The 19,825-nt window shown below is 43.8% G+C and overlaps 1 protein-coding gene across 3 annotated transcripts in view; it reads right to left on the bottom strand.

Annotated features, from left to right (window-relative positions):
- Nucleotides 1-2,180: 2,180 nt before the first annotated feature.
- GRIA4 (glutamate ionotropic receptor AMPA type subunit 4) overlaps nt 2,181-19,825 on the bottom strand; it is a 316,531-nt gene continuing 298,886 nt past the window's right edge. The window contains exons 14-16 of one of the 3 annotated variants that reach the window (XM_074981809.1): nt 17,836-17,950; nt 15,309-15,443; nt 2,181-2,531 (exon numbers count right to left, since the gene is read on the bottom strand). In XM_074981809.1, the coding sequence (XP_074837910.1) occupies nt 2,367-2,531; nt 15,309-15,443; nt 17,836-17,950 (415 nt within the window). In that variant the 3' untranslated portion in view covers nt 2,181-2,366. Of the gene's footprint in view, nt 2,532-15,197; nt 15,444-17,835; nt 17,951-19,825 lie in introns of those variants that run through there. The other 2 variants (XM_074981795.1, XM_074981800.1) reach the window with 2 other exon arrangements.

The following is a 19,825-nucleotide window of genomic DNA, read 5'->3' as shown; positions in this document are numbered from 1 at the left end:
CCGCTATTTTGAAGTAGCGGGACGTGGATCATCTACACATGCCCTACTTCAACGTTGAACGTCGAAGTAGGGAGCTATTTCCATCTTCAGATGGGACTAGCGATTTCGACGTCTCGCTGCCTAATGTCGATTTCAACATCGAAATAGCACACAGAGCATGTAGACGCGACGCGTGCTATTTTGACGATGTGCCAGCTACTTCGAAGTAGCCGTTTAGTGTAGATGCACCCCTTATGCTCTTACGGAATAGCAGTGAGAGAGAAAACAAAAATACTGTGTCTGAAATGATGTTCAGTTTTGGACCAGGTATGGTTAGAGCAAATATGTAAACAAATATGATCTTGTGACTGAAATAAACATCATCTTTCACGGTCAGGCTCTCACATCAACACACTCTGGTCCCATAATCTCCCAGTTGCTCAAAGTACAGGTGTTTTAAAATACCCAAACTTCTTGTTTGCTCAGTTCACCTCCATGTAAAATAAAGTAAGTATAAGCACAGCAACACTGGGCACCTGCATGGTGCCTTTTCCCAAGGATCTCACTGGACTTTACCCTCATTATATAGAACCTTGTGGGGTATCATCTCCATCTTAAAGGGGGACAAACTCAGAAGTGGGGCCTAAAGCCAAAATCTTCAAAAGAGTGCAGTAATATTTTGTACCTTAATTCTTGGATAACTGTATGTCAGACACTAGGTGACACTCTAAAACCAAAAAGAAACAAACATCAGGTCCCTTTGGGGACCTGAGGACAATATGCCCTTAGACTGTTGCTTCACTGGTCTCAGTGAAAATGCTTTTGTTTCAGTGACTGACCCAGTGTGCAGCACAGACGTTGGGACTCTTTCCACTGGATTTAATCAGCATTGGCTCAACTTCTTTCACTACTAGGAAAGAAGATGCTGGTCTCATGGTCAGGCCAGTAATTTGCTTTCATTGCATTGATACCTGTAGGATTTCCAATGGTGTTTTAGTGACAGAGAGAGGGCAATTTTATTTTATTTTTATTGTCTGAAGAACATCTAATTAAGGATTTTAATAAAACATATTTAGGGTTCCCCCTCAACTGTAGCAGATGGCTCCTGCCATCTCTTTGATTACCCATCACCCCAGGCAACAAACCTTGTCAGTGAAACAATTGCCCCTAGAATAGCAGAAATGAAAGCTCTATTATTATTATTATTATTATTATTACTATTATTATTATTATTATTAATAATAATAATAATAATAATAATAATAATAAGTTGGCCCTTCTATCGTGCCTCCCATCAAAGGATCTCAAAGCCTTTCACAAGTATGCAAGTAACAAGAGTGTGCCTTATGGTCCTGAATTCTGGAGCAGAAATCAGTCACAATGTGGTCATATTTTTCAGCTGGCACCCCTCAGGATCAGAAAAACACTCAAACTCTGGCAAAATTATAAGAACCTTGGTTGTTTTATTCTTTTTGGTGGGTACAAAAACCACAGTTTTTTACACAGAACAAGATTATAAATAATATTGGTAACATGAGTGACCCGTAGTCTCTTTTGATTCTACACTGCAGACTGACAATGTACTCTAAACATGTTTTCTGTTTTTCTTTTCGTTAGACAGATGCAAATCTGTGGAACACGGCATGATGTAACAGTATGACAGTAACAGCAAACAAGAGGATGACCAACAACTTTTATAAAAAAAGTCTCTGAATTTTGTTACAGTGATGGCATTTTATATCAATTATTGCAATGAATTGTTCCCTAAGATGGTTAGAAAAAAGAATTGTGTTGTCCTCTACCGAATTTACATCAGTTAAAAAGCAAGCATGTTTCAATATTCCTTTTTTCAAAGAAAATGTAAATAATTTTTTTTCACAGGATTTACATATTTATTATTTTATCACAGTTTAGTGACTCATTTCCACAGCTGGATATTCTTCCATTGTATATACTGATGTTCTGGAGACACAGGTTAGCATGTTCATTGATTTCTATAGCTATTTTCCCCACTTTTCCAAGATAAAGACCAAAATGTTGTCCTTTCTGAGTATGTTCTTCACAGTTTAATGCGCTAATTGGCAAGTCATATTAGTTTTAAGTCCACTCAAGTGACCTTTGTTGCTGTTAATATACCCATCCCAGCCCCCCTCCCTCCAACAAAACTAAATTATGAATTTTCCTGATATAAAATCTGAGTTTGGGTTTCTGAGCTGAGCTCATGCACACTTTGTTGCTGATGATATCTGGCGCATTTGGACGTACTTTCCAGTTCTCAGCCCAATTATCAGTTCATCAATGACACTCCCATGTCGTTACAGTCTGTGCTGTGTTCCCATCAGTCACCAACACAGTTTAATTAAGGCACTCAATTATTTTTTTGGTTTTTATGGTAGGTCTGATGCAATTACAGCCAATCCTGAACTTTGTCTAATTGCAGTTCCAGTGTGCACGGCCTTCGGGCAGTCGGGAGTTAACACACGGCCATTCTCTCCTACACTCCCTGTGATGGATAATCTGGCTTTATTTCTTATGGCTTCAGAAAAGGTCAGCTGGGATCCAGGAGAAAGGAAAGAGAAGAAAGTGTTACAATACTTCTGTTCCTCAATAAGTCATGGCACAACAAACACCAAAATATCAAGTTGTAGACATCTGCATTTTTTTCATGGTGTATAGATATATGAAGTGCACAATAACATTGGGGAAAAAAACAAATATCAGACTAGAGATTCTGCAGTTAAAATTTTGTGAAAGACAAATTCTATGGCCAAAGTATAAAATCCCCGTTTGCTCAGTAGGTTAGTACAGGGGACACCTTCATCTCAAGTGCTTCACACTACACTGATATTGTGCAGCAATCCAAGAAATAATGCTATGTATATCTAGAGCCTGGCAAGCACATGACTAAAATAAATTATATGCATACACATTTGTGGGATTAGACTCTAAACTCTACTTAGCAAAAAGTAACTAAATATAATTAATAAAAAATGGCACATAAATTACTGTATAAACCTGGAAAATCTCATTTTGAAAATTTAATTGACTATAAACTAAAGACATTTCTGTTTTCTATTCATAAAAAAGGTATTTACCATTAGGAAAGCACCGAGAGCTCTCATATGCTAAACACTATACACAGAGCTGATCAGGAATTTTTCACTGATTTTTTTTTGATTGAATTTACTGTTTCCAGAACAGCACCATTTTCCTCAGTACAATTTCAATGTTACCAACATTTTTTTAAAAAGTTTCCTTTGGGAAAAGTAAGAGCAAAATATTTTGCATGAGGTCAGGTTAGTCCAAAGTGAAACATTTTTGGTTTGTTGAAATTAATCAGTAATTTGGTTCCAGGTCAGTATGACATTAATTTGTCCACAGATGAGGTACCTGGGGCCTCATGGGAACTGTAGTTTGGGTGCCTCAGACCCTTGTTCTCTGTGGATTAGGATCTGTTGCTGAATGACACTTCCCATGATATACTAGGGTCTTTCCTTCAGCGGGACCAGCATGGTGCACCATGAGATTCTTATGACCTTGGCACATCATGGCTACGTCTACACGTGCCCCAAACTTCGAAATGGCCACGCAAATGGCCATTTCGAAGTTTACTAATGAAGCGCTGAAATGCATATTCAGCGCTTCATTAGCATGCGGGCGGCAGCCGCGCTTCGAAATTGACGCTCCTTGCCGCCACGCGGCGCGTCCAGACGGGGCTCCTTTTCGAAAGGATGCTGCCTACTTCGAAGTCCCCTTATTCCCATGAGCTCATGGGAATTTGCATAGCCATTTCGAAGTTTGGGGCACGTGTAGACACAGCCCATGAGAGATATAGTCTAGCCAGAGACTCATCCCAGAGAGGAAAATGAAGGGAGAAGCAGGGCTGCCCTTATGGAAAATGGCACCTTGGGTGAATGACTATTTCCCCCTCCCACTGCACCTGGCCTCCATAGGGTCCTCAGGATCCCACCTCTGCAGTGTGCCTCATCCACCGCTAATCCCTGCAGTCATGGCACTGTGTCCCCTTTGCCCCAACCTGGGCACCTGTCCTTCACCCCTCCTACACACACACACACACACACACACACACACACACACAGAGGGAAACTGATCTAGCTGCAAGGAGCAGCTGGCATTACAGATCCCTTCCCCCTGGTGCTGCTGCTTCTCTTGAACCCTTGGGGGCAGGGACAAGGGGAGAGCAGGAAGAAGCAATTTCCCTTTCCCCACTTGGGCTGTATAAGGGGCAGACAGGAGAGCAGCAGCTCCTGAGGCTCACCTCACAGCACAGCCCAGACAGGGAAAGTGACCCTGGGGGCAGGGGTGCAGAGGAACACTGGATGGGGAGCAGTATCTGTGCATCACTGCTCCCTCCCACCCATGTTCCCCTGCTGGTAGGAAGCAGGGAGAAATTGGAGTGCTCCCCACCAGTGCTCCCCACCCTTTGGCAGTGCATGCATCTGTGCTGCTGCACAGTACCCCGGGCAGTCACCCCAACTGGCCATTGTGAGGGCTGGCCCAGGGCAGGATGCACCCAAACTCCAACAGCTCTAAATAAGATTTAAAATATTGGCATTTCCCATGAGATGAAAATTCTGACATTTGACCATCTCTATGTATAACACAGACAAGTTTCCAGTGAAGTGTGGGGACAGACACGTATTGCAAAATTAGAGGAACAGGAGGGGAATATTCACATTGGAAAAATGGCTAAACGTATTTATACGAAAAGGAAATGAAGAGTGGCGTTTTATTTGCTATTATTGAGCTTTGTCCCACCTAGCCCAGCTTCTCCTTCTGCCTGAGCCAGCAGTGAAGTCCTCAGCCTGAGCTTGTGAAAGAGATTAAAAACCAGTCTCCATTGCCTCTGGGTGCAGTTCTTCCAGTGTAATTTAACATTTTGCTGCCATTAGCTGGATGCACCAGAAGAAAGCTCCAGAGGTACAGCTACAACAGTGCCACCATGAAGAGATCAGAAGTGAAACCAGCCCCCCAATCAATTACCCTGAGAAAGCTAGGTAAGGTAATACTCTTGTAGTAAACCTAACTCAGCAAACAGAAGAGCTTTATACCACTCCTTAAAGACCAAACACCTGGGCATGGGGAAACAATTGGGACAATCAGTTACAGTGTTCAAAACCCGCTTCTGAAGGAATTGTGGCTCCAGTTTCACAGCATTCAGAGCCAGAGACTGTTAACAAAAACACGTTGGGCTAAATGGCAGCTGTGGTAAATACAGAGAGAAATGTTCTCTTAGGTACACGGGACACCAGCCCGAACATAGATTTTTGGAGTATCAACAACGTGAATTGTACCAAGAAGCAAATAAGAAGCTGTGCAGCTTGCAGAGCACTACTCCAATGTAAAGTGGCATAATCTAGGTCGTAGTACTAAATTAATGAAGCGTGTATTGTGCACTACTGGAAGCTGCCAGGTGGTTCTTTCAGGTAGGCCCAAGTAGAGTACATTACAGTAGTTGATTCAGGAGGTGACAAAGACAAGGTGAAATGGAGTAGTCTGGTCTAAAATAAAACATTTTCTAGGTCAATTGCAAGAAAAAAAACTTGTTTTCTTTCTTCTGATGGTATCTGGAAAATGTGGAGCCAGTGAAATACAAAATAAGCCCTAGATTGGAAATATCTTCAACAGAGTATATATTTCTCAAAAGAGTGAGTCTGCATAATCCTTGGTATGTCTTCCAGAAGCATCTCCCCATCCACCAAAACAATCTCCATTTTTTTTTGGACCAAACTCCAGCAAGTTTTCCTATTCAAGATCATGCTCATAGGGAAGCAAAGAATGAACATTCCAGGAATAAAGAAAAAAGACATAAGGACCACCTTCATATTTTACATGCTTCAATGATTCTGTGGCCGAAACCATCTCACTGTTTTTTCTAGCTACGTCACATACACCTTGAACAGGAAAGATAATAGAACCTAGTAGGTTCCTAAGCCAGAAAACACTTGGGGATGATGAACAATTTTCTCAGATAAAATAGAAGGACAAATTTTCTGAAAGAAAAGTGTCCTTTCCCACTAAAGAAAAAAGATGGATCAACAACTTTGCATGGGAAACAGGTGAAATAACTAATGACGTAAGTGTGGTAGGAGACCTTTGTTCTTCACCACGAGGCAACCATTGAGCAAGGAAGCTAACATAGTTTCTGAATCATGTCCTAATTAAAACCACAGGGAAGGGGAAGGCTAATCATATTTTGATTGTCTTGTCACAAATTCATCATCATGGTTTGAATGCAGAATTAAATAGAAGGAGAAGTTGGGCCATGAGGGAAGAAGACTGGGTAATTACTATAGCAAAAGCACTAAGAACCAGTAAAGAAATAACCATGAACGGTAAGTAAGAAGACTGAAATTAAATTCTGAGACTGTGTGTCCAACAGTTTCTCTTTAAGGTGTTGACCTGACAAGGTGTTCTGTCTTCTAAGAGACACTGAGTTCCCTACTCCCATGGACTTAAATGGAAATCAACAACATTCAACATCTTGGAGCACTGGATCTTTAGTATTGGGTGGATACTTTATTTCATTCAGGTTCTTATGCAGCCTTAATTACTGTAGTATCTGGGAGATACAGTTATTCCCTTTCTAAAATTATTAAAGGTAAACTGTGCACCCAGTGTTCTAACTTGGCCATGAAAATGAAAATGTAAATTGCAAAATCAATGCAATAAAGATGCTGCTAAAAGTTGCCTCTCCCTGCTGCAGCATTTGGCGACTTGTCTAATAAGTGATTAGATTAAATAAAGGTATGGAGCTGAGGGAAGAGAATGACAGATAGAGCAAGAGAAGCTCTTGAACCAGGATTCAGATCTTCAGGACATTCACAGATTGACAGCCTGCTAAGCAAGAAATGGTAGGAAGGAAGAGTTGAAATTGATATTTCTTCCCCTTCTATCTCACCTTCTCAATGCCTACTTTGAGGACAACTTGGGAGCTTCAGATACCTCTCTTCTACCTACAACCTCACAAGCATCCTGATGTCATTAACCCTTGAAATGAGGGAACTATTTGTATTGTCATACAGCTTCCAAGAGTTAGCACAAAACAATAGTAAGCATAAACAATTCCAATAAACTTGAAAGAGTATAAAAATATAAATTCTAAGGGGCTAGCTTTTCCTATAACTTTATGGCCATATACCGAAGTTAGGGATAGAGAGACTCTGCGCTCATTACTTCACAAAAAGGGTGAGTGGGTTACCTTGGCTCCCAGTGTGGAAGGGACAGGATTCTATGCATTGGTGCTGGTATGGGCTAAGGGAAATTACAGCCTGTGGGAGCAACCAGAGAGGGAATTGTGGCTTCCTTGTGCTGCCATTGCAAGTAGCATAGAAACGTATTAGCTACATCTACACGGCATGCTGCTGCTGGCAGGGTCTTGCAAATAAGGGCCCTCGACAATGCAAATGGAAGCTCATTTGCATAGCTGCACACCTCATTTGCATCATCTTGTGAGATAGCTATGTGAGCAGAGGCTTCTGTCATCACAAAACAAGTTGTGTAGACAGGGTTCCGTTGACCAAAACCCCCTTGTCGACAGCCCCATATTCCTCATTTTTTTCAGAAATAAGGGGCTGTCAACAAGGTGGGTTTTGGTTGCCAGAACCCCATCTACATGGCTTATTTTGTGATGACAGAGGCCTCTGCTGGGACAGTGATCTTGAGTGACTTTGCAAATGAGACACATGATTATGCAAATGGGTGGTCATTGGCATTGTTGAGTGCCCTCATTTGCATGACCCTGCCCACCATGTAGACATAACCATTGTGTCTTACCAATGGCTGTGTCCTAGGGACACACTCTAGCCCCATGTATTCAGACTTAGTGGCTCACAGCTAAGGTGGTGTAAGCTCTCCCCCCTCCAGCTTGTAATTTATATAATTTACAAGTGTCACAATTTAGAGATTGCATATTGACTTAAAAACAGAGATACCCAAGGTTTTCATGCAGGCATGTGTCTCATCTAACTTCCATGAAGAGTTTTTTTTTAAATATATTGGCAGACATAGTGCTAATGTGATCTAATTACTTTTGATCAAATGAGCACAGATGAGGTTCTGAAATAAATGGTGAACATGTGTTTCACAGCTCTCTCCGGAAGGGAATCTGAGTCTTTGAAATGTGTGTAATCATAGGCATAGACTGTACACCATTAATGCTTAATAGATACTCTTATTAGAAATGCGTAATTGGGTGATGGAATAATAATTTTTTACAAAAGAGTTCATTGCGTTCAACTAGCCTCAGTGGTCTTGTAGATATAAAAGTATTATGTTTGAAAAATGTTTACAATATGTATTCACTTGGTAAAAAGTCAGGGACAAGTATTATATTAAATATCCTGAGTAGAATATGTAGTTTTAAAATTGCAAACTAGGAAGGTGTTTTATACAGGTACAAAAGACCAATGTTTGATTTTATGATAATTTAAAATACTTTTAAATAGCTAAGCATCATTGTAATTGTTAGCAAAAAGCTGAGCAAAAGTAATTTATGGAAATCCATGCTTTCAGCAAATGTTAAAATAGACAATATTATTTCAATAATACTTTTAATAAAATCAATGTTGCAAAAACTTTAGAAAAAATCAAAATACTTGGAAAATGGATATCTTTACGTATTTTAAAAAGAAAAAAAGACTAAGAAGAAATTACTAATTTGATGAGCTCCAATTCTGGTTTTGCTTATTTAGGGGGAAAAGGGAAAACAAGGCTTTATATAAATTCTATAAGTGGTGCAGTCACATGTTTCACAACCTGAGTGGCCTTGAGCCAGGTCAGTATTGAGCTAGGGCTGGGATTTTTATTTTGGGCACATCCCACTTTGTGAGTCTGATAGTGAATATGGGATGAGAGTGATTATTCCTGAATGATGTACTGTTGTGTTAAGCAAAAACATTACAGTTAATAGTGTGCAACTTCACCAATGACTCCCTGAAATGAAATTTCATTATTCCATTTTAAGAACTAATGATTGCATATTTTTATTATTATTACTATTATTATTTTATCAGTATAGGTCATTGTCTTTGTTTACCTATTTGACATCCACACTCTTGTTCCCTGCAATAGGCTGACAACACAATGGATGTTGGGTAGACCATTTGGGAATTTCAGGGGTATTAAGCTTTTCATCTACATTTTGTCTAATTACATGCAAAACATGATTTTTAAAAAACCTTTGATTCTGGGAATTGGCAAGGAACGTTGTACAGTGTTTGATGCTGGCATCTGGAAATCCTAACTACTGGTGTCATAGGGTTAATGAACATTACTCTAAACCATCTACTACTTAGCCTTCTGATTTAGCAGCAGCTGTTAATGTTGCGCAGACTGTTTTTGCCACACTGAAATAAACTGGGTAGTCAAATCTAGGCTAGATTGTTATCAATTTTCAGATTGTGTTAAGGCTTTGATCTCCTTTCGATTTTATGGATTTATGTGCATGACTCACATGCTCACTAATGAGAATTAGGGGCATAAATCAGTCACTGTCACCATTAAAATATAGCCAGGAAATGTTTGCTTGTTCATAGGGCAACAATCAGCAGGAGCCCTAAGAAATTTAGAAGCAAATTGTATGGTTGAAATAGCTTTCCAATCAATGTCTGCCATATCCCCTCCCTCACTTTTCTTGAAAACATGCCTGAGAACCCACCTATTCCTTGAAGTGTTCCAGCTATAATGACCATACACCATTCTCTGTTCGTTCTGTGTTTGTTCTATATTGTATTGTTCTGTATTGTACTGGCTGTGCCTTTAGACTGTAAGCTCCTTGGGACAGGCAACTGTTATTTGTTTGGCGCACTCCACCTATTGAACAGGGCCCTGTACTCCAGCGCTATATAAATAAATACAAATAATAATTTTATCTACCTTTCCTTCCTTTGAAATCTTTCTAGGTGGCAAAATAAAATTTCAATTCCAAATCTGCTTCTCACACCCCTCTACATGGCTGCGTCTACACGTGCCGGCTACTTCAAAGTAGCGGCACCAACTTCGAAATAGCGCCCGTCACGGCTACATGTGTTGGGCGCTATTTCGAAGTTGACATCGATGTTAGGCAGCGAGACGTCAAAGTCGCTAACCCCATGAGGGGATGCGAATAGCGCCCTACTTCGACGTTCAACGTCGAAGTAGGGAACGTGTAGTCGTTGCGCATCCCGCAACATCGAAATAGCGGGGTCCGCCATGGCGGCCATCAGCTGAGGGGTTGAGAGACGTTCTGCCTAGCCCCTGAGCTCGATGGTCGCTGCGTGCAGCGGCCCCTTAAAGCTCCCTGCCCCCTGCCTTCCTGTGCAGGAAGCTGAGAGAGCGTGCAGGCAGCAGCACAGCCACGAGGCCGGCCTGCACGCTCCTCCGTGCCCACACACCCCCACCTGCCATGATGGCCACTCCCCAGCCCCCCAAGCGCCCCCAGGGGATCCCCCCCAAGGGGAGCCAGGGCTCCCAGCCCACCAGCCAGGCGGGGAAGCGGCAGCGGGGCCCCTCCTGGAAAGAGGCAGAGCTTTGGGACCTGCTGGGGCTCTGGAGTGAGGAGGAGGTGCTCCAGGTAATGGGAAGCAAGAGGCGGAACGCGGATGTGTTCGCTCGGCTGGCCGAGGGCCTGGCCGCCCGGGGTCACCCTGCCCGCACTCCAGATCATGTACGCAGTAAAGTGAAGGAGCTGCGGCACGGTTACGCCCGGGCCCAGGATGCGGCCGGCCGATCTGGGGCCGCCCCCATCACTCGCCCCTTTTACAGGGAGCTCAGGGCCATCCTGGGCCCCCGGCACACCTCCTCCCCTCCGGCCACTCTTGATACCTCGGCCGATGAGCCCCAGCAGGCCCCGGAGGCGGAGTCTGCCCCGAAGGCAAGCCCCGCACCCCAGAGACCCCCCCAGGAGCCCACCCCCAGGGCACCAGAGGAGGAGGAGGAGGAGGGGGAGTCCTCCTCCAGCGACGCCAGCCTGCGGATCGCCATCCCATCCCATCCCGGAGCTCCAGTAGGGCATCCGCCCACCAGCTGTCCCCCGACCGTGGGAGTGGACCATCAGGTATGTACCCCCCCGGTGCACACCCCCAGGGTTGAGGGGCAGGGGTAATAGATATGACCAGGGCCCTCCACATGCCCAGATGACCATGGCCCCAAGGACAGCAGTGGCATGTCCCTCAGAAGAGTGCATCAGCCCCTGCCCCCCAGCACGACAGTGCCATGCCCCATCCCCGGGGCTGGGAAGAGTGGAACCTCTAGGGTCCCCCGGGGGGAGGGGGTGGGACACCCATCATCATCATCAGCATCTCCCAGGGACGGGAATGGGGAACCAGCAGCAGAGGGGTGGGGGGACAAGGGCCATGGCTCGGGGCCCATACTAACGGCTGTCTCCACTCTTCTTCCCCCCCGTGTTCTGCAGCTGCACCATCGGAAGACCGGAGAGCGCCGGCGAGGTGTCAGTGGTCCCGGACAGCCCACCAGGGCCATCACTCCAGGCCAGCCCCTCGGCGGAGGACCGACCAGCCCCACGGCAGGGACGACGGCGGACCCAGCACCACCACCCGACGGTGACGGACCCCCAGCTGCTGGCCATCCATCGTCGACAGCTGGAGGTCACCGAGCAGCGGCTGCGGGTGGAAGAGCACAGCCTCCAACTCCAGGAGCGGGCACTGGCCTCACGCCAGGAGGCATGGGGGGTCTTTAGGTGGACATTCGACCATATTGCCAACTACCTGGCCCCCCCATGCCGCACCGGCCACCACTGCGCCCGCCCTGCCTGCTCCACCCGCTGCTCCACCTGCTGTGCCACCCGCTGAGCCATCCACCGTCGCACTGCCACCTACCACCGAGGGTTCTTCCGCCGAGGGGGACCTGGGGCCAGCTGACACCCGCCGGTCATATCTACCGGTCCGCCCAGCCCCCAGCCAGCCCTGGCCAGGGCTGAGGCTGAGGCGTGGGTCACGGCTGCCCACCCCCAGCGCTGGACATAAGGGGGTGTGGGGCCCAGGATGTGGCCCCCCCCTTTGTATGTATTCCCCCCAGTTTAATGTTCTTTTGTGAATAGTTTTTATATTAGACCCCTGTTGTTATGCTGATCCTTGCCCCCCGATGTACATAGTTCTCCCCTTCCTTGTCTTCCCCTTTCATCTTATCTTATTTATAATACATATATATAATTTTGATTTTGCCTGTAAATAATTAGTCTTGATAATAATAATAAGAGTTCTACAGATATTTGATTTGACGAACAAATGTCTGCTTTTATTTAAGAGAAAAGTGGGGGTGTGTGCTCTTGGGTGCTCTGTGGTGTGGGCGTAGGGGCAGGGAGTGTTGTGGAGGATGGGGGGGGTTCAGTGGGGGGCCTGCCAGCGTTCACCCCACGGGCTCATTGAACTGGGCCCACAGGGCCTCCCAGACCCGGGTCCCTTCGGGATCCACCTGGTGACTGGGGGCAGCGGGTGGCTGCACATAGGCCCTGCCGGCCTCCACAGCCCACCCCTGAAAAAGGCCTCCCCCGTGCTCTCCACCAGGTTGTGTAGGGCACTGCACGTGCCCACAATCTGGGGGATGTTGGTGGGGCCCGCATCAAGGTGGATGAGGAGACACCTCCAGCGCCCTTTGAGGCGGCCAAATGTGCGCTCCACCACCTGGTGCACATGGTTCAGGTGCAGGTTGAAGCGCTCCTGGCTGGCTGACAGGTGGCCCGTGTAAAGGTGCATGAGCCAGGGCTGGAGGGGGTATGCCGCACCTGCGATGACGCAGAGGGGCATGGTGGTGTCCTCCACAGGGATCTCCCGCTGGGGGATGTAGGTCCCCACCTCCAGCCGGCGGCACAGGCCCGAGTTCCAGAATACCTGGGCTTCATGGGTGCTGCCAGGCCAGCCCACATAAATGTCCAGGAAATGGCCCCGGCTGTCCACCAAGGCCTGGAGGACCACAGAATGGTAGCCCTTCCTGTTTTAGTAGCATCCTCCACTGTGCTCCAGGGCGCGGATGGGGATGTGGGTCCCATCCAGAGCCCTGAAGCAATTGGGGAAGCCCAGGGTGGCAAACCCCGCGATGGCGGCATCCGGGTCTGCAAGCCTCACGAGCCTGTGGAGGAGCAGGGCGTTGATGGCGCAGACGACCTGCAGGGGAAGCACATGGGAGAGCACCAATGAGGGGTGTGTGTGGCCCTCCCCTGCCAGGGCCCCCCTCCCCTGCCAGGGCTGCCTCCCCCTCCCCCTGTGGGTCCTCTTACCTCCATAAGGACAGCCCCGATGGTGGCCTTGCCGATGCCAAACTGCTGCCCCACGGATCGGTAGCTGTCTGGAGTGGCCAGGTTCCAGATAGCGATGCCGACCCGTTTCTCCACAGCGAGGGCATGCCGCATGGCGGTGTCCTGGTGCCTGAGTGCGGGGGTGAGCCACTGGCATAGCTCCAGAAATGTCTGCTGGCTCATCCGAAAGCTCTGGAGCCAGCGGTCGTCGTTCCACTCTCCGAGCACCAGCCGCTTCCACCAGTCGGTGCTGGTGGGGTAGCTCCACAGCCAGCAGCGTATGAGGCGGCAGGGGCGGGGTGCTGCAGGGTTGGGGGTTGTGTCCTCCTCCCCTACGGGCAGCTCCTCCTCTGTGGCAAGGATGTGCTCAGCTGCCTCCTGCATGGCATGGAGCAGGGCGAGCACTGCTCCTACAGGGGTGGCTGCGTGGACCTCTGGCTGCTGCTGCTGCTGCTTCTGCTGCTGCTGCTGGGGGTCCATACCTGCGTCGCTCGAGGTGTGCGTGCCTATGGCTCTGCAGACCGCGTGCTGTACAGGCTGCGTGTGTCTGGGAGGGGCCCTTTAAGGGAGCGGCTAGCTGTTGCCCTGGAAGCGCTAGTCCGCCCTGTGACCCTGTCTGCAGCTGTTCCTGTCACCCTTATTTCGATGTGTGCTACTTTGGTGCGTAGACATTCCCTCGCAGCGCCTATTTCGATGTGGTGCTGCTCAACGTCGACGTTGAACGTCGACGTTGCCAGCCCTGGAGGACGTGTAGACGTTATTTATCGAAATAGCCTATTTCGATGTCGCTACATCGAAATAAGCTACTTCGATGTAGCGTACACGTGTAGACGTAGCCCATAAGTTCCATACTCATCTATGAGTCCAGAAGAATCAGGTTTAGAACATTTTGTCAAAATTAGAATAATCTGGTTTGCTACTGGAATGGGACTGAGAGTTCTAGACTGTACTACCTAAAAGGCAAGACTCCGATCTACAGCATAATTTATAAAGCATCTAGCATACATACCTCAGATCCTGTCTGCTAATAATTAATCATAAATAATAAACACAAGTTCCATTTGTTACTACATGCCATTTAAAAATGTGCTGATCTCAGGAATAGTTAGAGAGCCAGGTTGACACTGCATAGAACATCTCTTTCACTCTAGTAATAAAACACTCACTCAGGCCTTCTCCAATTGTCACACCATTAACATTTCTGTCCCTGAAATTGCTACATTAACATCTAAATGTATTGTTCCTCAGCAGGATAAACAGGTAGTCTTAGTCTGCTGAATATGGATGTGACTTTCTACACTCCAGTAACAATACTGGCATTATTAATGGTTATTGCGGTGGGACAATGGCTGACCCTAGGCAGGACTCACTAAACAAATGAGAAGCTCAATTCTTCCAATTCTGCTAAACAATGGAGGGGGTGGAGGTTCAGGGAAAAAGATGAATCAGGTTTAGAATCATGCCACAGTGCTTGCTCTTCCTAAAGCTTGATTATCACTCACTAAGGGGCTGACTAGCTCAAATATTTATTATAATACCTATAAAAAGCTACATACAGGGCTATTCAAAAGTAGTTAAAGAATGATAAAAACACTCAGAAGAATAGGCTAGCCAAGTAACCCAAGGAAGGTGTGTCTCTCTCTACTGAAAGACTCTACTTTTGCTTTAGTACTTAAATTTCAAATATCTGTAATGCCCCAACTGGTTCAATATGACCAAACTTTTTAAAAAAGAGATGACACTCTTTACATATTTAAAAAGGCTTTGCAATGCAGATGTCTATTAGCAACATAGAGTACTATACTGTACATCTGCAGCCAAAAAAATGGAACCACTTTGCGCTGAAGTTTTCCAAAATATAAAGCTCTGTTGAGAAGCAAGCATTACCACCACTGGACAGACAGGTCACGACACTGCATGACAAGATGCATCACCCACTCACTGTAGTAGGCCCTAAGTCCTACCCCTAAATTTTAACACTTTCGGTTCCATATACGTTGTAACCTTCTCTATATGTTGCTAAATTCTGGGTATTCTGCGAGGAAGTTGGATTAAAAGTCTGTGCACTCTTTGCCACCTTCATTCGCTTCGCCTCTGCCCTGGACTTGTAACAGAACTCTATCAAAGCCACCAGCATGGCCAAGCCCAAGCCTCCAACCAGAATGTAGAAGACTCCAGCTACGTTGCTGAGACTCAAGGCACTCGTCTTGTCCTGAGGAAACAGAATCGGTATGGTTAACTACTGATAGCAGACACCGAGAGTTCAAAAGCCATCCATTATACATTGAAAACATACATAAAAAAGATTTAGGTGAAATTAACTGACAGTCATTTACACACTTCTTCACAAAAATTGGCCTATCTAAATTTATAAATAAAAATAGATATTAAATTTCATTTCTTCCTGTCAAACATGGAAATCATTACATGTGTGTTACCAGTACTTTAGGATGTAATCAGTCACTCGCTAACAGCTGTCAACCGTTAGTTGGAACTTTAAGCAATGCTATATCTACCTCTATTTAATGAAAAATTTAACAGCAATATCAACCTAGATTTATCTGAGGGTTGTTTAAAAGCTTTCTAGTCCAAAAACCCATTTACAACAGATGGGACACTACATAATTTTATTAACAGATAGTGTTCACTTTTGATATACATTGATCTATAGACTCAGCTAGCCTGGTTTTCAGCTGATTAAGTACATTCTTAAAGTATCTTGTCTCTCTTAATTAGAGGGCAGAACTACATTTTCATTAGCATATAATATATTCCCTACATTGTCACAATATTTCCCTATATTTACCATTAGTCAGTGCTGTTGATTTATTTCACCTTATTTGACATCTTTCCAGTACCATGGATTATTAAGCTCCATTACATAAAAATTATATTAATGAAATTATTTAAAGATTAATCAATTTATGAATAGAAGTTAGTTCTAAGTATTTCTAATAATTTAGAAAACAATACTAATCACTCTTAGTGAGATATTTAAGCAGGGTTTTTTATATATATGTTCCCTTTAGTGGATCTGCTGTAGCCAATATCTATTATACATTTCAGTATGCTTTGGGCAAAAATCTTAACAAGTCTGATATTTTAGGGTTTGAGAATGAAGTGCATATTTTTTCACCATAATTCTTTAAATTAAAGATTTATTCAGAATTGGACTTTTATTATGTCAATTCTTGCATTATTTATAAATGTCTTTCCTAGAAGCTACAGTATGGACAGTGGCTAACTTCTTATAAACTGCATGAAAGTTTAATTCATGATGACCACTAAACACTACTCGGAGAAATGTTTAATTTAGAGATGCACTATTTGATGTTTGTTTAACACCTCTGCCTGTAGATTATAACACTGATGCTGAGGCATGGGAGACCTAGACATGAATCCAGCTGTGGCTGGTGTATGGTTGAACTCTAGAGATGTTCAGTATCAACCTTCTCCCCTTTGCTGGCTTTAGTATAGGCTCACAGTCTTGGATGGATTGGCTATTCTTCTCTCCTGTCAGGTCAGTTTTTGCCATGATGCTTGTGACCAAGGAGAAGGAAACTGTGGCCTAAAGAAAGTGCTAGGTGAAGATCTCCCAATTTGTTGCATACAGAGACAATGACACCGATGTTTCTGACTTAACAAGGGCTGCAGGGCTCTTGGTGGGTTTAAACTCCTTACTCAACTTTCACTTGCTGCGTAGTATGAAACTCATTTCACTTTAATTTTTCCAACTGGCCATTAGGGGTTCATTCTTTGTGTTTCTAAGCAGCTACCAGTCACTGTCTCTCATACTTCTTTTTAGGTTCTCGGCAAAGGTTGGAGGTAGAAAGAGAAGCATGGAGGAAGCTGCTGGGATAAGGGAATGTGCGTCCGGGATTAAGGGAGAGGGCTCTGAAGTGGGCAGAAGAGTACCTGCTTCTGAATTCTGCTTCAGGGGAATTAGAATGGGAAGATCTACTCCTAAGCCTCTTAGGGAAAGTTAATGTTTGGGCTTACAGTGAGGTAAGAGGGTGTTTGGGGGTGAACCCAGAGATGATATACTGGGAGTTATAGAAAGACCTTTAACTCCAGAATTCATGTTAGCTCTGTCTCTATTGTTTGGAGCCCTTCTCATATACAAGCAGGCAAGGATGTTGTGGAGAAAGGAAATCCCCTCATTTGAATGCCTGTTTACCTCACCAGAATATAAGCGAACAACTCAGTGAGGCCATCTCTCAAAGGACATTAAATGGAGAAAGGAATAAATTGCACAGAAGTTAATGGGAAGAGGCTCACTGCACACAGAGAAAGGAACAGTGCACCTTGCAGCTCTTCAATCATCCTTAAAATATAGGGAGTTGTGACATGACATATTTTGAAAGAGGAGAAACAAACATTTTTCTTTTCTCACCAATGTCACTGGAAAACCTGCAAGAGTAATAGTGCTTCTTTAAATTAAAGTGGGCTACATGATTATTTGAGGGAGGGTTGGGAAGCATTTTCTTTATCTGATCCTTTTATGAGTGTTCTGAGCTATTTATTTTATTTCCATGTCATTTTGTTAATTACTTCCTTTACTGCTTTGTGAACACAACAGTAGGTCCCGAACTGCAGCGACTGACCTTACTTCCAGAGTCCTTGGGTCCACATTCACCTTTATCGTACCACCATTTGTTTTTCAGCTTGTCTAAGACGCCTGCCTCACTGAGTTTCAAAACGGCAAGGTTTACAGGAGTTCTTCACGTGGAAAATAACATAAATAACATTATATATGTTATTTTATGTTATTCAAGTAAAACTACATAGAATCGCATTGCAAAGTGACAGAGCAGAGGCCACAGTGGGTGCTATGTCATGTGCTGTAGGCCCAAGTTTAGAAACAGACATATGACTGGGACCTGCTCCATCGCTTTAGGTAACAGGCACATACTGCTGGGGAAGATTTTTAAATAAATAGTATGCAATTACTGTGAACCCAAAACTATTGGCTTATTGGTATTAACAACATATTATTTCGAGGCTTAAAATGTCTTCAATACAATGAGACCAGAATAAGTTTTTCAAAACATATTCATGCTCCAGGCCTTCAATTTATTTTAGACAGTTTGTGTAAACATACAAAGGCACACACTCATATAGCATATATGTTGGCCAGAGCTGTTTTGTTTACTGCCCTGATACACAGAGGTGAAATTTTAATTCATGCAGTTTAACTACGCTATTAATTGGCAAAACCCCGTAAGTAATCTTCATGAACAAAACCTGTTGACTTCAGCACTAGTTCTGCCTGCAGAGAACTTACATGATGAAGTCCTAATATTGTTAACTTCAGAATAAAAAAAGGAAAATGACTGTCATGGCTTAATTCATATTTCCATATGGCCTGTTGCTCCTGGAAAATGAAACTGGGTTTTATTTAAATCTCACTTATTTAATAAGTGCTTGCAAGGGTTCCAGTGAGGTCATAAATTATTGTTTGGAACTTGATATCTTAATTGTAATATTTGATTAAAACAATCTAATCAGTTTTAGTCTTCATATAAAACATAATCCATTGCATCACAGTCATATACTGAAGTCCCTGGAACACAATTAAAAATCTCAAGTGCATTGTGCTAATGCTCACCCTTCATACTACTTGGGCATAAAATAATAATAATAATAATAATAATAATAATAATAATAATAATAATTGATTATGAGAACTTTTAATTTACCTTTCCTCTCAAAACACTGATTATTAAATTCTTAGTGCCCTGTATAACCTATGTATCTATGTGCAGGTGCGCATGAATATAGAGTGTATACCAGTGAAGGAGGCAGAGAACCTGAACCAACATAAAACTGATGGTCTACTCTTACTAGAATATGATAGTATCAACATATTTTAGCAATGTCTTACAATACAAAACCTAAGCTTGTGTGTTCAAGATATCACCAGATTCCTCTGATGGAACTCATTTTATGTAGCATACTGCAACCCGTATGTTATGCAAAATTATAATTTATAAATGCAAAATTTAAAATTTCAATAACTATAAAACAGCAGAAATATTAATTAGTTAAGTGAAACTATATCAGAAATGAATGAAACTATTAAAGTTACAATATAAGAAAAGTTTTAATTATGCTTGAATTATGTTTCTGTACCTGATTATAGATATTAAAATAAATACTTATACAGCATTCCAATGTTAGCTCTATGAATAATGACCTATAATAGATATGGCTTACATTCAATATATAATGATTTCTATAAGCAAATAAAATACTTTCAAAATGAACCCCTCTAAGTTTATATGGAATTCTCTGATGCTATCTATATCTTTATCTTGTTTACTATTTAAACTAACATTTTATTGTCAGATGTCTTGGCAGCAGTCTACCAGGCTGTGCAGATTGTCAGGTGAGTCAGAAGCTATCATGGCTAAGAGAACTGAAATTAGTAGGTGGCAATTTGGGATGCTGGCAAGCTGCCTCAATATAATTTCTGATTCTGCTACAGCTGTGAAACAATTGACTTGGTGATATGGGTAGAGGTGAGGGGAATCTAAGGAGCAACTGGACTGTTTGCTATTTGTGACCTCAAAGAATACATTCTAAAGTATATGG

Source organism: Carettochelys insculpta, chromosome 1, assembly GCF_033958435.1.
Source record: "Carettochelys insculpta isolate YL-2023 chromosome 1, ASM3395843v1, whole genome shotgun sequence".
Taxonomy (NCBI): Eukaryota; Metazoa; Chordata; order Testudines; family Carettochelyidae; genus Carettochelys; species Carettochelys insculpta.
This window is presented reverse-complemented; position numbering and strand designations above follow the sequence as displayed.